The following is a 15591-nucleotide window of genomic DNA, read 5'->3' as shown; positions in this document are numbered from 1 at the left end:
TGATAAGAACTTTCCCAGGAAATTGGCTTTTGCCATCAGCATCCATTTGACTTGGTCTCCTACATTGCCCTTCTCTGTTCTTTCTCTTTTCCCGCCCGAATCACAAGGGTCTACGACAATAAAAAGGTGGGCTTGAATGTGAGACAAATTGGGGTCAATATGTCAATAATTTCAGCCTAGAGATTCTGTATTAGTTACAATGTTGAATATTCTAGATATGTTTAACTTTTGCCTTAACATGGAAAAACTGACCGGTAGAATTCATGAGCATTAAATTACATACCATATGGCAAAAACAAAATTAAAAAATGCATTGAGTGATGACTGATGAACCAAATTCTTGGCACCAAGTCCATGCCCAAAGCTTCTCCTTTTTCTGATTTTCAATTTCAGTCCATTGAAGATAAATCAAAAGTCCAAAAATTTCAGGAGATGTCAGATGTTGGTAATGATGACATCACATCTTATCAATAATGGGGAATCTGAAATTTTTTAATTTTTTGAAAAAGAAAAACCCTTTATTCAAACTAAAAATTTAGTATCGAAATTTATTAGGAATTTGAGAGAGTACCATTAATAATATATCATTGACAGTACTGTAACTTAATTGTACTATCATCTGTATAACTAGTATAATTACATTAACAATGCAGAGTGGGGAGTGTGAAAAGGTATAATAAGATATAGTTTCACACTTCGACCATACCAGTCTTGATTTTGCGAACACTTTCCACAACACCCTTTTTATCATTCCACAAATTTAACCAAGCAAATGAATAAATAAGGCCGACAGGAAAGAGGCGGGTCACCGGCCAATCGAGCCACTACCCATGAGTCCTTGAACCGCCTTATCTGGCTCACCAAGGACCACCGACATTTAATTTCATTTAAATGTGTACTTTAATTCTTCCGCTTTCACATTAATTATGAGTCACCGCTCCAATTCAGAATCATTCCATAAGGAATCAATGGCACTAAGAGAATCCAATTTACCAATTAATGAATTTTGAGAATTTACTGTACCTCAGTACAGTCATGCCAACTCGGAATCTCGATGGTACACGTGTCGAATGATTAGGATAACCACTAGGCCTTATTGTACTGACCAAACCCATGGTTCAAAGTCAATCTCCTTTATCTAGATTTGCCCATACGTGTGAATTTGTATAAAAAATGTGTTCCAAGCTATGGACCCATTTGTTTTGCCTTTGTGTTTGTTGGACCATTTCAGTGCATGGGTGTTTGACAAAATCTGAGGCTCGTGCCCCTGGTGGGCTGTAGAGTTCCAGAGTGAAACACGCGACCAAACCTGATGCAAGTTTCAAAGCACATGACAAAAGCTAAAAGTCCCTGTCCACACGCCTTTTTGGTTCCTTCTGGTTGGCTACTAGGCTTTGTCAGGTTGGCCCCCAACAGTGTGAGTACTTTTTCTTTTTGGCTTCTTAGTTTGAAATGAACCCCAAATGGTCAAATTAGAAAAGAAAGAAGAAGAGAGTAATCAAGCTAAGCTCTGCCATGGCAGAAAAGAGCAACAAGAAAATAAAATCATGTAATCATTTCTGGTTGCTGTCAGTGTTCACAAAATCCTACACTACAGCTCAATGTTAGAGGATGTGAAAAAATAAAAATAAAAGTCCTAAAAATCTTTACACTCCAAAATTAATGAGAGAAAAAGAAAAAAAAAATTTACTTTTTCCTTTAGGGAGAGTTGAAATTTTTCACTCTGAAACAATTGAGAATGTACCACTAGAGATGCTGCCATGGCTGCCATCACAAACATTCACTGCCCTCTCCAAGTTAGAAACAATGTCACCAATCGTAGGCCTCTCTTTCCCTTCCAAATTCACACAGTGCATCGCAGTGTATGCCATCAGCTCCACTGCTTCAGCTTCATTCAGCTCTGGTGGTCCAACCCTTGTGTCCAGAACCTTAACCAGTTCCCCTGCCATGATTGCAGGCACTGCAAAATCCACCAGGCTCACTGGGGTCCCTCCATTTTCATCGTTCTTGAATATAGCCCTCTTCCCTGTTAGAAGTTCTAGCATTACAACCCCGAGACCATAGACATCACTCTTTGCTGTTAACACATTTAAGCCATAGTACTCAGGATCAATGTAACCAACTGTTCCGGCTGCCTTCATTGGCCTGTAATCTCTGTCAGATTCCGGACCCATCAAGGAAAGTCCGAAATCTGAAACTCTTGCTGTCCAACTCACATCGAGTAATATGTTAGAGGACTTGATATCTCTATGAATTATAGGTGGAACTGCATAATTGTGAAGATACTCAATCCCTCGGGCTGCATCCAAAGCAATTTTGATCCTCATTTTCCAGGAATTAAGCAGGCTACTACTTTTCTCAACGTTGTTCTTATCATGTAAATGATCATAAAGTGCACCGTTCTTCATGTACTCATAAACCAGAAGCCTTTCATCCTTCTCTTCACAGTACCCAACAAGCCTAACCAAATGCTTATGATGAAGCCTAGACAAGAATGCCAATTCTGATTCAAATGCACTCTCTTTCTCTTGAAACTTCTTGGCTTTTGAACCTGTTTCACCTCTTTTGATTGCCACCTCACGGCCATCCAGCAGTTTCCCTCTGTAAACAACCCCAAAGCTCCCAGCACCAATCTTGTTTTCGAATGAAAAATCATTGGTGGCAGCAGCAAGCTCAGCCAAGCTAAATTCCTCAGCTCTATCAGCATGTTTCGATGATGTTCCACTTCTTTGACGCCTCATTGCTCTTGAACTCTGGCGTCTGATTGTAGATGACCTTGAAGGAGGACTGTTATTCGATCCTGGACCGCCATTAGAACCAGCTCTAGTGATTGTTGGCTGAACTGAATTATGCACTTTCTTTTTCCCAAAACAAACCCCGGTCCATAAACAATAAACAATACTACAAATCCCCACGAAACATCCAACTGATCCAACTATTGCAAAAGCTAATAACCCTCTCCTCAACTCTTTAGATGGCGACGACCGCGTGGTACCCAGAGGTGGAGCTGCCAGCAACGGCGGCGGTGGGGCGGTGAAATTGAAACAAGGGGAAGGTTTACAAATGTTACCAGAGCCAAAACAAAGCCTGCTTGAGTCAGGATATAACCCACACTCATTACAAGAGGACTGAACACAAGGCCATGGTAAAATATCAGCTCCCAAAGGTAACTCATTCACTGTAGAATTTGAATTCGACCCATTGGTTCCAGGCCACCCTGGACCCCAACAAACTACTGAAAGGTTCTTGGTAGTTAATCCACAAGCAAAATTTGAGCCTGAAACGATGGATTCGAACCCGATTCCTCCAACCGCAGTCTCACCCATCGAACCCCAACAAACAACTGTACCGCTCGACCTCCTGATTGCGCAACTGAACCCTTCCCCGAGCGCTAACCCCGAAGCAAAGTTCAAACCTTTGTTTGATGGAACATTGAGTTGACCTGTCGAGTTATCTCCTTTGCAAACCAAATCCCCAGCTGAGCTCACTCCACAAACATGGGAAAACCCGGCTTCGATATTCGACATTGACATGTTCCCGAATTGCCTTTCTATTTGTTTCCCGACTGGGTTATCTCCCCAACAAGTCACCCGGTTGTTTTCACTCAACACAATCCCACAAGAAAACTCGACCCCGGATGTGATTTTTCCCATGCTGTAATTACCATTCGGTAACTCCTCGCTGTTGTTTCTATTACTACCATCGGTTCTCCAGCAGAATACTGGCGTGGACGTGTTCGTCGTCGTCGCGCAAATCCTTTCCTCACCGATGGAGAGAGATTGCAGGGTCACGGTGTAGTTAATGTAGAGGCGTTTGACGGGGAAAGTCAGGTTGTCTGTTTTCCAGCACAGGAGGCTGTAACCGCCGGAACGGAGGGCGCAAACGTCGGTTTCCCCACCGACGACGGTGGAGTAGGAGACGTTCGGGAGGATGGGGACGACGGCGGAGGAAGATGTGTCGCCGGGGCGGTAGCAGATAATCCGTTGATTCGGCTCCGCGGCTACGATGGCGCAGACTGTGACGGTGCCATAGGCGACGGCGAGCGTTGAGCCCGAGCCCAAGGCATGAGTTAACCGTGGGAAGGAGATAGCTGCAAGGAAACCAACGGCCACAAGGAGAGCAAAAGCTAGCTTTGTCATTTAAAACAGTCGAGCTTAACGGCGGAAGAGGTGGCGTCTCCGTCCGTCAGCTTCATTTGGCGAGAGAGAGAGAGAAGAAAGAAAAGGTAAGAGCTTGAGAGAATCCAAGTTTTAGAGAGAGACGAATGAATATGTGAGTTTCAGTTTAAAGAGCATTTCAAGAAGAATGTGAAAGAGGCTGTGTTTGGGACAAAGGATATTAAATTAATGAATTGTAACCGCCAATATTTTTTTTTACTTGCCAAAAATTAAATGTAATAATAATTTTTCTTTTTCTTTTTTAAATAAATAGATAATAATAAATCCAAAGATTAGGAAGTTTTTAATTTAATTTTCTTTAGGTCCACATGAAAATAGAAGATTCTTTGACTAAAAGTATGAGATTGTGGAAATCTAAAATTTATTTTGAGATTTGGATTCTCAATCTTCTTTTTAAATAAAGAAATTATTATTCAAATATTTTAATGATGACAAAGGATGATCACAAGAATTTAAGTTATAGATTTTTATTTCAAATATCAATAATATTTTCAAATCTCAATTTTCTATTCCATTAAAATAAAATTATTTTATTGACAAATAAATATTGTTAAAAAATGAATACCTTATTGATTTCCGGAATAATTTTTTTCGAATACTTATTATTGTTGTCTTAAATTTGAAATGATTATAATAAATATGAATAATAAATATTTTTCAAATCTAAATGCTAATTTTTTGTTATACATTTTCTAGTTAAATTTGTAAAAATAATCTCCGTAAATTTTCGTATTGTTTTCTTTAATTACCTATCGTGTTAATTGACACCTAAATCCAATTTTAACAAGCAAAATTATCCAAAAAAAGTATATAAAAAGATTCTTTTAATTTAAATTTGGAATCTTCAGCTTTTTTGCAAATCAAAAACTTTATATTTTTTCTAATTTTATCTTTTTGTAAACTATATATCTTTTTTTCAAATAGCCAGAAATCATTATTTAATTTTCCCTCCTATTCAAAATAAATTTTAAATTTAAATATATAGATATATATCTTTAATTTTAAATTTGAAATTCAAAATAACATCTTTTCCTTTTTATATAAATATATATATACTCCTTTAAATCTATCTTTTTTTTTCTTTTTGGATATTCAAAACTAAAAAGCCCTTTCATTTTGAACCAGCCAAACGAGTCATGCTATGGAAGTGGGAGTCAAATATAATCATACTCGCTACGCTGGCTTACTCGCACATATAAGTCTACCACCTGTACAAAAAGACATTGTTTACGCGCCTCCGACACACGCTTGTCGTAAACAGAATCAAATGTAAGAAAGAAACACGTAGTCGACATGTATTAATAAAACAGGTACCTAATTTTGACCCGATTTAGACTTTTTCTTAAAGCATTAAATTTCCTTTTTTTTTAAAAAAATGTGATTTTTATTTGAGGGTTAAAAAGAATTAAATACAATATTCATTTGATTATCTTTAATAATTTTGAATAATTTATATATTTATGTGATATTAATTGTTTATAAAAATAAGTTTTTTATTTTAAAAAATTTGAACTTTGATTTTTGATCAATTTTTGAACGACCGGATCATACAATATAAAACATGTGATTTAAATTTCAAATAAAATAATCAAAATGATGTTAGCAAATTTATTCAAAATTTGAACTATTCATGTAGCATATATTTGGTGTAGTTTGGTATATTAATAAAACAAATACCTAATTTTGATAAAATTTAGACTTTTTCCTAAAGTATGAATTTTTTTAAAAGAGAATTGTGACTTTTATATGGTGGGAAAAAGAAGTTTAATACAAGTTTCATTTGACCATTCTCGGAAATTTGAATATAAAAAAAAAAAATTCAAACTTTATCTTATGAATAGAAAGATCGAATTATTACGAAAATAAATTTTAAACGAGGTTGTCGAATTTAATCAAATCAAGATGTTGATATAATTAGGTATCTTTTATCTGCTAGAGTCAATTATCTTTGTATTTTCTATCAATTCAAGAAGCAAAATTCAAATAGAAATGTAAATTACTCAGTCAAACACCATGAATAAAGGGTTGATTGTGTTTCTTCTTACAATGTTCATTTGTTGCTTTCATGGGTCAAGTCCACTCTTGAGAAAGACCCCCCAAAAATAGAAAGCTTTGGTTTTTTGTTTTTTGATGTGAAGTTCTATGTGATGTTCCCATGGTTTTATTTTGGGAAAATAAAAAATATATATATTAACAAATTTGGGTTTTGCCCCATGTTTTTGTATTCTTTGTATATATATATATATATATATATATATATATATATATATATTCATGCTTTTTATATAAAATAAAGAACACCGAAAGTCAATTTCCACATGATAATAATTTATTTTGATTTTTTAGAGGAAGCAATAGGATAAAGATTTAAAATAATGTTGCTTATAAATCTAAATTATATTCAAAGCAAACATATGTTGTATACTTATAAAATTTTAAATTAGGGATTTCAAAACATATATTGTGACGTCCGAACAATCTTTTAACATTCATTTGTTTCTCTTTTTTTATCCTTTTTTGATGTATTTTATATTAATATAATTTTATAATATAAATAAAAGTAAAAATATTAAGTACCGAAAAAAAATTCACATTAAGATATTTCGAAAAAGAAAGATGGATCGATAAAAAGGAATGAGGGAAGGTTCTTAATATATTTGTTTTATATAATATATAAAAAGGTTAGTTGTAGTTGTTGGTAGGTGCCAATTACAGCATGCAAACATTGATCATGATACATATAAATTATGTCATCTTTTAGAAAAATTGGATGGTCAAATTAATTTATAAAGAGAAATTCAAGAATTTTCTTTCTTTCTTCTTCCTTTTAAGGAGGACTTGTCCACATACATTACACGAGGTAATCAAGTTCTAGTTTATTGACTAAGACTGCTTTACCATTGAAAGTTAAGTAGTAGCAGTAGTTGCAAAACATTGAAAAAAAAAAAGATTTCTTTATTTATTAAACTAATTATTAATATAATAATTAATTTAATCCATTTACTTTTCCACATGGAAATGATGGCATGATTCTCACACACAAAATAAAAAAAAAATGAAACCTTATGATGACTTGATGTGAAACTTAGGAAGAATGATAACGAGGACCATTTCATTATTTTCAGCATAGTGCTTTTATTTATTAAATCAATGAATTTCTTTTATTAAAAATTTATCCTTTCTTCGTTTTTAAATATTTATTTCTTTTCGAGTTTAACGGAATTACGATAAAGATTTTACAACATTCTATTAAAAAAGATGGATAAAAAAAAATGAATGGACACAGATGAAATTATTATTATTTTACTTAATTTTAGCACATATATTTCCAAGGAATCAAAGAATGTTTCAAACCTTTGTTAGGGGAAGGTATACATCAATTTATTTTGCCATCCCAAGTGTCAAATCATTTGTTCCTTTTGTATTTAAAAGGTTGTGATCCTAAAATGGTACATATTGATGGTGAAATTTAGGGTTCTTCCAAGCAAAAAAAAAACCCCAAAGTTCTACTACTTTGATGAATCTAAATAAAGAAACAGCTCAGACCCTGAATTTTTTTTTTTTTTTTTTTTTTTGCCAGTTCATTCATTAGGAATGGGAAAAGAGAGGTAGAAATTGAGGAGTTGAAGCCCATATCATCATCATGATAATGAATCAAGTTGACTAGAAAAGGCATAGTTTTAAGAGTACAAAGGAAGGTAGCCAACAGGAGGAATTAGAAAATTAATTGATCTCCATGGGCCCTAAACCTCTTAAAAGGGTAATCATAGCTGTTTCACAAAGGATTACAAATACTAACATTGGTCTTTTGAGGTAATAAAATTCCCAAAAAATGCATTTATTTATGTACAATCTGTGGCAAACCCTGTTGCATACTTTTAGCATCAAATCTTAATTGAAATCAAGTGTAATCATCTGTTAGAGATTGGAATTCTCAGTTTCCTTTTTGGGGGAGTAAAAAATGGCTGAAATGTTCTTCTATGTTCCTCAAACTGATGTCTTCTCCATGTGAGATGTTTTCCCAAATCCAATTTCATTATATTCCATGCTGTCCTGTTGGAAAGAGGGAGCTTCAGGTCTCAGAAAATATGAACAAAGTTAAATAAACTAGTACTTGAACTTTGTCTTTACAGGCTTTAACTATTCTATAACCACGGGGAAAGTGTATCAGGAAAAGAAGATGCTGCTGCTGATGCCGCTTCTTGTCACTGTGTGTATGTATGTTTGGGGCCTTTTAGGCTGCTTTTGGGGACAGGGAAAGCTGTAAAATTCCAATTTGATGGCTTAAGTTGCTAACATGCTGTCTGGCTGCTAACTAATTGTATACAATTTCCCAAAGAATTATCAAGCAAAAAATCTGAAACTAAACAAAAGCCAAACCATCCCTCCTTCATGTGGCCATGCTCAGGTGTCTGGTACACTATTTCCAGATTGCACCAATCCTGGTTTCAGACTATTTACTTAAATTTGAACATAGGCCTTTGCTTCATATCAGGGAAGACAGGAAAATGTGAACTTTTGCAGATAAAGGCTACAAGGGTAGGTTTTGTGCTAACCTACTCCTCTGGAAAATTGATCAAGCTTTGGTCCATGCAATGTTCATAGGCAGTCACCATACCTGCTACTTTGACTCGACGTTATGCTGGCACATTTTTCTTTTGGTTCAAAAGGGAACTTCATTGAAAAAATTAAAAGCCATGCATAGTTCTGGGAGTAGATACTGCTAACATATCAGCAAACAACACAGAATTCAGTTCGGGGAAAACATTAAGAACAGAAACTGAAGTACAATCAGACTTGTTCCCTTTCCTATCTAGAAGATTAGCAGCCATTTTGCTTTCTCCAAAGCAGTGGTTGACGGTCACCTTCTGAAACTTCTTCATCATGGATATGCAACCATCAATCAAAGTTCCTAAAGGGTGACCAGCGGTGTATGCATTGTTAACGAGATCCAGTTACAATTTAGCATCCACTTCAACTTCCAATCAACCGATCGCACAACTATTAGCCAAATACCGATCTTCTCTAAGACCCCATAACTCTGCTTGAACACTGGAAGCCTTAGCTAGCCTCCTGTGTTACGTCTAGCGCTTCAAAAAAAGTAGACAAGTGTTTCAATCTTACATCTAACAAGTAAGAGAATTCTACGAAGCTTATAAACATGGCCAATGCACATTCAAATAAAAGTAATAACTCCGTGTTAAAGTAATATTGGAAAGCGGACTCATTTTAGACTTGACCAACACCAGGCACTCAAAAAGAAGGTGGGCAGGGTAGTTGCCAAGCACTTCATCGAGCTGGTAAGAGCTTATAAACCTAGGTGATGCACATCTTAATAAATTAACTTTTTAGGGAGAGGGTAATGATCTCATGGCACGGATAAAAGCCCCTGATCATGTTCCCACAATTGTTTCTAACAATTCCTCCTGCTCCTGCAGCTGCTGGGTTGCCTAAGGAAGACCCATCTGAATTAAGTTTACTCCACCAAGGACATTTGAGTGTTAAACAAACAGGACCATGTTCAGTCATCAGTTGCAAATGCAGTTAGACGAGGGTGATAAAACTTGTAAGAGAGGGTATCTAAAAATGACCTTCGGGCTTCAAAAAGAAATGTCATCTGTGTCTGAACCTGCCTTGCTCACAAGGATTTTGAGAAGGTTTTACCCCTCACAAGGCCCCTGTTTTTTGCAGCTTGTCCGTGTTGGAGGCACTTGCAGAAGAATAAGGAGCTTAATCGAATAATTTTTTATCTCCAAGGGAGTTTAAAGATCGGTTCCTTTCCTACCAGAGGTAGCATCAGCTATAAAAATTGATGGTGCTTGCATTCGAAACCATAACAGGGTAATGTTGGAGATCAAAGTAACCTTATAACCATGCTTGCAGGTGCTGTATCTTCCTCCCTGCCCCATTGATCCGTTAGGAGAAACAACTTAAAGTTGGGTCATCTGGCCAAACTTCCTAGCCAATCACAACAACACAGCCATGGCTTCTTGCACATAGTAGAATATAAAAACAACATGGTGAAAGGATGTGTAAACTACAAAATAATCATTGATTGAGAAGAAATTTACAAAATTCTGAAAGATACATAAACATCCAACAGGATTGCAAGCTTATAAACAAAGTTACACTAAGAATCAAGAATTTTCAGTGGATCTAAATACATTAATGGTTTACCTAATCGAATGAGAGATAGCATCACATAAATCCTTTCGCAAGTCTCTAATGGCTATCATTGACTCCTCCAGAAGTCAAATGCTATATAAAAGGTCATTAATCCTATAATAAGCCTTTTGGAAAATAGAGCTTGGCAGGAAAAGTACATGGAAGAACCAAAGGCCTTGTCTATGGTCTTCTTCCTACACTGACCAACCTGAGGCAGGGATACCCTGTTTTTGAAACCATTCAGGCATGCGGAACCTCTCATAGAGAACAGATCTCACGTCCTTCTGCTGAGAAAGGTGCTTGAGAAGTGGAAGAAGGACATCCAGAAGCTTTTTGACATAAAACCAGATGTAGAGGTGGAAAGTAAACAATCAGACATGTTATACAAAATGAGGATAATGAGATTTTGATAATGGACATCCTGGTACCTGTGTATCATGTGGCTGCCCTGCAGAAAATGGAATGCATGGAATCCCATTCAGTGGTTGCAACAAGAAACTGAAAGGATTGTTGTCAACAATAACAGTTCGGCATAAATCCTTTGATAGGCAGGAGAGATCTTTCACGTGCTCCCGATACTCCCTATTTATGTCAGAAGAAAAACTTTACCAATTGTAACAATAAAACATTCAGTGGAACTAGACAAATAATCACCAAAAACTTGATTGCTTACACATGCAACACAAGGAAGGCACAAATTCGCCCTAAACCATCTAAGCCTGGCACAAAGCATGTTGGGAGTCTTTGGACACCTAAACTAATCCCTTTATATTTTAAATAGGAAATGAAAGAACTTAATAATGTTTTCCAAAACCTTTAATACAAAAATTCTCACCATAATTATCAAACAAACCAATCAAAAACATCTCAACACCAGCACCAATGCATCCCTTCTATACAAACATTAGGCAAACACACCTTAGCACTGCTTAAAACAAATTCATGAAATTTTACATAGAACTAATTTGTCGTTCATCTTATATCAAGATAAACTGGAAAAAAAATGAACTTATTCATGTAACCCAAGAACCAGGCGTTGGATTCAAGGCATCATTCAATATAAGTAGATTTTGGCCATTATGCATGATTTCCTGGGGAGAGGAATCCCCCAAAAGTATCATTACCAAGGTCCATTTAGCACAGGATAGAAGACCAAGCATATATAATAGGCAATGAAATATAAAGAAATCAGTATCGGTATAATTTCCCAGACAACAAATGCTAACACAAAATACGAAAAGGTTTCATCTTTTCCATCTACAAATCAGTGAGTAGGCTAGAAGATTATTAAAGGTGCATACACAGGAAGCAGTACTTACGTACTAATTGTAGAAGGCCTATAAAGTCGAAGACTAAATCGATTTTCTGCATCAATTCTGTCAACAAGTGGTCTAGCATAGCCTGTGAGCAGCCAATAATATAATTCATGAGAAAATGCATGAAGGGGGTAGTGAGAGGAAGAAAAATAAGGAGAAAAATGAGTAATGAAGTAATAAGTTAAAAATTAAAACATAATAAATAAGCAAACCTTCAAGGCCAGCAGTAAATAGTACAAGCTCAGCAAATTCACTTAGTTGATTTAAAAATTCTTGCAACCCCGGGCGCTCAAACACCGTAACATAATTGATCTTAGGCTTTCCTTCAAATTCCTTCAAAGATCAAAGCACCCAAATGACAAAGTGCCTCTCTCATATAAATGCCATCATTTAAAATATAGAATCAATTATTCGTAAGAAACCTTGTCTGAAGATACACATTCCAGCTCAAACCACTTCAATCCAGCATCTGTTGCCTGGTTACGAAGAGCAGGTGGCAGACTAGATGTCTCGTAAGCGCATACTAGAGTTTCATCCAAGTCAAGAACTACCTGCAGAAGCATGAATCAGACCCCATAACTTTGGCAAACAATGATACACCAAAACAAATAATAAAAACATATACAACACATGGCGTTTTCGAGTTTACACTTTCACCTGCTTTGAACACCTTACCTTAAAGTAATCAAAGACGGTATGTTTATCCCCTCATGGTTTTATGCTTCTTAACACAACTTCGACATCCGAAAATTAGGCACAAGAGACAGTTAAATATATTGTAGACCCACACCTGATATGTATTTGTTGTTAACTTTCCAATACATTAATTCAATTCCCAAAATGGCTGATATACACAAATCAAAAACTTAAACTTACAAGTTATCAACCCCAAAATTATACTACTAATAACAGTAAAATACTAAATGAGGTCAAGTTATTTTCATGTTTTCTACATCTCCCAAAGCAATAACCAAAGAGCTTAATTGCTTAAATTCCCTATTTATTTTCATGCTTAAATTGAATAAAGCTATAAGTCTATAAGCAAATGTTTTAATTTCTTGATGAAATGCTTAACCGCTGCTTCAAAGAACTTAACAAAGCTAAATTTTAGCTTAAATTAAAGCAAAACCAGTTCAACAAAGCTAATTACTTTTCTAACATAATTAAAAGATCCCTTTTTTATTGTAAAAAAAAAAAACAATTTGTTTTGGAGTAATTAAAATTCAATAATGCTCCAATTCCTCAGGGAAAAAAACACTTTTATTGCTTAATTTAAAGAAAAATAGAATCTAAAATAGTATAAAATTTCTATATTTCAAGAAAAAAATTATTTTTTTTTCAATTCCTACCGTGAGTTTTTCGACGCTGTCTTCATCAGCGAGAACAGATGAGTCCAAAACGGCAGCGATCTCGACCGTAGCGGGAGACTCGATCTCGGTCGAGTCATCGACAGGCAAGGGCTTGAAACGGTGCGGGGAAGACGAAGTCGTCGACGACGAAGACGAAGAAGAAGAAGAAGAAGAAGAAGACAGCAAAGGATATTGACCGACGGCTCTGATGATCTGAGCGAAGATCTGAAAGAAAAAAGCCAGCCAGTTCAACAACGCCCTCCATACTTGCATCGACCGAGGCGAGTACACCTCGGCCTGAGTCAACTCAGCCATCGAAACTCGAACGATTTTAATGAAAAGATAGAGAAAGATATGGTTGCTCGCGCTTTTACCGGAACCGGACGGAACGGTTCGTTAAATATGGTTAGCACTTAACCGGATAAAATCTTCCCTTCTTTCCTTTCGTTAAGAGGCATTTCTCTCTCTTTCTCTCTCTTCGTTAAGCAGTTTTATCAGAGCTATGGTCATGGTGGTGGTGGTGGTGACTCGAGCAAAAGTCTAGAGAGAGAGTCGGAAAGTGATGCTGACCACGCACTGAGTTCGGCGAGTGATAAGTTCCTTTCCTTTTCCTTCTTTATTTTTTCAAACTTTTTTTAGGATTAATTATTTTGGAATTTGGAGTGTACCCATTAAGATAATTTAATTTTTTAATTTTTAATTAAACTACCTAGGTCATGGAAAAATAATTTCTTCCTTATTCAATATTTTATCCATTAACCAATAAAATAAATAGGCATATAGTATAATCTTTTAATTTTCCTTAAATGTTTTATATTACCAAATAATAAAAGATCTCATTTAATTAAAAATTTAATATTATTGTACAATGAAACCAACTACCCAATCTTAAATGAAACTTTTGAAAACCATAAGCAATAAATTGAAATAAATTGCAATTCTCCTATTTATTTAAAACCTTATCATGATATTTAATTTATACGCATCAAATAGTCATCAAAGATTTATTATTTTTAATAATTTTTTAATTAAATTTTTTAAATATCTCAAAATAATTTTTTATTTTTTAGAAAATTAATACTTTTTAAATTATAATTTTATTTTTCATGATTTATTTATTTTTCAAATCAAAATATAATTTTAATATTTGTGAAAATTAATGTAGAAATGAAGTGGACAAATTCATTTTGGACATCAAACTAAGGAATGGATTACACGCGCTAAAAGAGAAAGTGGTGGTGTAAAAGATTTTGAAGACCAAAGATAAAGCGAAAACGAGGGAAATTTCCAGTGGATCGAATCAGCCAATCAGAAGAGACAATCTTCGGTTCTTTTATGACACTGTCCCTGCCAATTATTACTTGCAGGCAAGGAATCTACTGTGCTTAAGCCTAATCAGCTTACGTGTTCTTATTTTCCACGTCACCTATGTTTCTTTTTTTAAAAAATAAAAAATAAAAATTAACCTTTCCAAATATTATATATTTAATAATATCGAATAATTGTTAATACTCCCAATGGTTTTTCTTAATCTATCTTTCCCTTTTCGGATGTCTGGAAACAACTTGTTATTATACCTTTGATTATCTCGTAAATTATTATAATAATTTACGTCATTATAATTCCAATAATTAATTTAAAAAACAGAAAAATGTCAAGCAGACATTAAGAATTTGGAATGATATAAAGAAATGGAATATGCTGCAAATAAATGTTAGATTATGACCAATTTGTCAGCATTGCTGTTGGACTTGATGTTGATTTCTTTGTGGAAATGCTTTGTTCTTTATAATTTTGATAAAACAAAAACAAAATTCATCAACTTTATCTCCTAATTGACAAGCTTTTGCTTGTTACAAGGTATTAATCAAACGCTTTGTCAAATCCCAACCATTGATTTGGATATGATCAAATCCCTTTTAAGCAAATCTAGTTCTTGGAACTGATGCTTTGCTTAGTTTTCTCCAATAAGATTCATTCAAGGACAGGACGGGGGACAGACTTAAGTTTTGGGCTGACAAAACTAAGGCTTGTCTGAACCTTGTTGTCCACAAATGGATGATGGGGTGGGGGGGGGATGGAAGGGAAGTCAGGTTTCACATGTGGCCCATGTAGGAGAAACTGAAATTTTCTCCACATGCAGCTAGCTAGGCTGGCCAGTTCTCCTTTGTTTGCTCTGAGAATGTGACAATCCCAACTTCACAAGGCCTTTTTCTGACAGCTTTCGGAGATGTTTCCGATGGATATCGGACCACGTGCACCTCGGAACAGTCACCGCGAGGCACCTGGGATGGCATTCATCATAGAAAACAAAAGCCAACAGTACATGAAAAGGATAGGCAGTGATGCATTTCTGGTATTTGTAGGCAACAACTCATGTTTCGGCTATGGTTGAACCATACTATCACAAAGCTCTACCGTGGAGGAGAAACAGAACTCTGGTTTTTAGATTTAGCGATTGAAGTTGCGAAGAGCATAAACGGTTACTGGAGCAAGTATTAGTTCTGATGCAGATGAATGAAACGGAAAAATGAGTTGATTATGATGCATAACAAGAGAGAGAGAGTCACTGACATAAAAGAA

At 35.3% G+C, this 15591-nt stretch overlaps 2 protein-coding genes across 2 annotated transcripts; both read right to left on the bottom strand.

Moving 5' to 3' along the window:
- Positions 1–1536: 1536 nt before the first annotated feature.
- On the bottom strand, positions 1537–4263 carry CCR3 (CRINKLY4 related 3). Its single transcript, XM_018129639.2, has one exon. It carries the CDS (start codon positions 4137–4139, stop codon positions 1719–1721), a length of 2421 nt encoding a protein of 806 aa, XP_017985128.2. The 5' UTR covers positions 4140–4263; the 3' UTR covers positions 1537–1718.
- A 5942-nt stretch (positions 4264–10205) lies between these two features.
- LOC18585848 (Haloacid dehalogenase-like hydrolase (HAD) superfamily protein) lies at positions 10206–13609 on the bottom strand. The gene is made up of 6 exons (XM_007008900.3): positions 13009–13609; positions 12082–12210; positions 11872–11992; positions 11663–11744; positions 10772–10925; positions 10206–10672 (listed from the first exon to the last, which is right to left on the bottom strand). Exons 1-6 carry the CDS (start codon positions 13321–13323, stop codon positions 10538–10540), a joined length of 936 nt encoding a protein of 311 aa, XP_007008962.2. The 5' UTR covers positions 13324–13609; the 3' UTR covers positions 10206–10537.
- Between the last annotated feature and the right edge of the window lie 1982 nt (positions 13610–15591).

Source organism: Theobroma cacao, chromosome 10 (assembly GCF_053813885.1).
Source record: "Theobroma cacao isolate CCN51 chromosome 10, ASM5381388v1, whole genome shotgun sequence".
Classification (NCBI taxonomy): Eukaryota; Viridiplantae; Streptophyta; class Magnoliopsida; order Malvales; family Malvaceae; genus Theobroma; species Theobroma cacao.
This window is presented reverse-complemented; position numbering and strand designations above follow the sequence as displayed.

What these genes read in the sequence shown, in the direction of transcription:
- CCR3 (XM_018129639.2), bottom strand. Translation starts at nt 4,139, where the DNA reads ATGACAAAGCTAGCTTTTGCTCTCCTTGTGGCCGTTGGTTTCCTTGCA.
- LOC18585848 (XM_007008900.3), bottom strand. Translation starts at nt 13,323, where the DNA reads ATGGCTGAGTTGACTCAGGCCGAGGTGTACTCGCCTCGGTCGATGCAA. An exon ending in AATGTGTATCTTCAGACAAG is followed by an intron (nt 11,993 to 12,081) that starts GTTTCTTACGAA and finishes TGATCTTTGAAG; the next exon opens with GAATTTGAAGGAAAGCCTAA. An exon ending in GGCAGCCACATGATACACAG is followed by an intron (nt 10,673 to 10,771) that starts GTACCAGGATGT and finishes TATGTCAAAAAG; the next exon opens with CTTCTGGATGTCCTTCTTCC.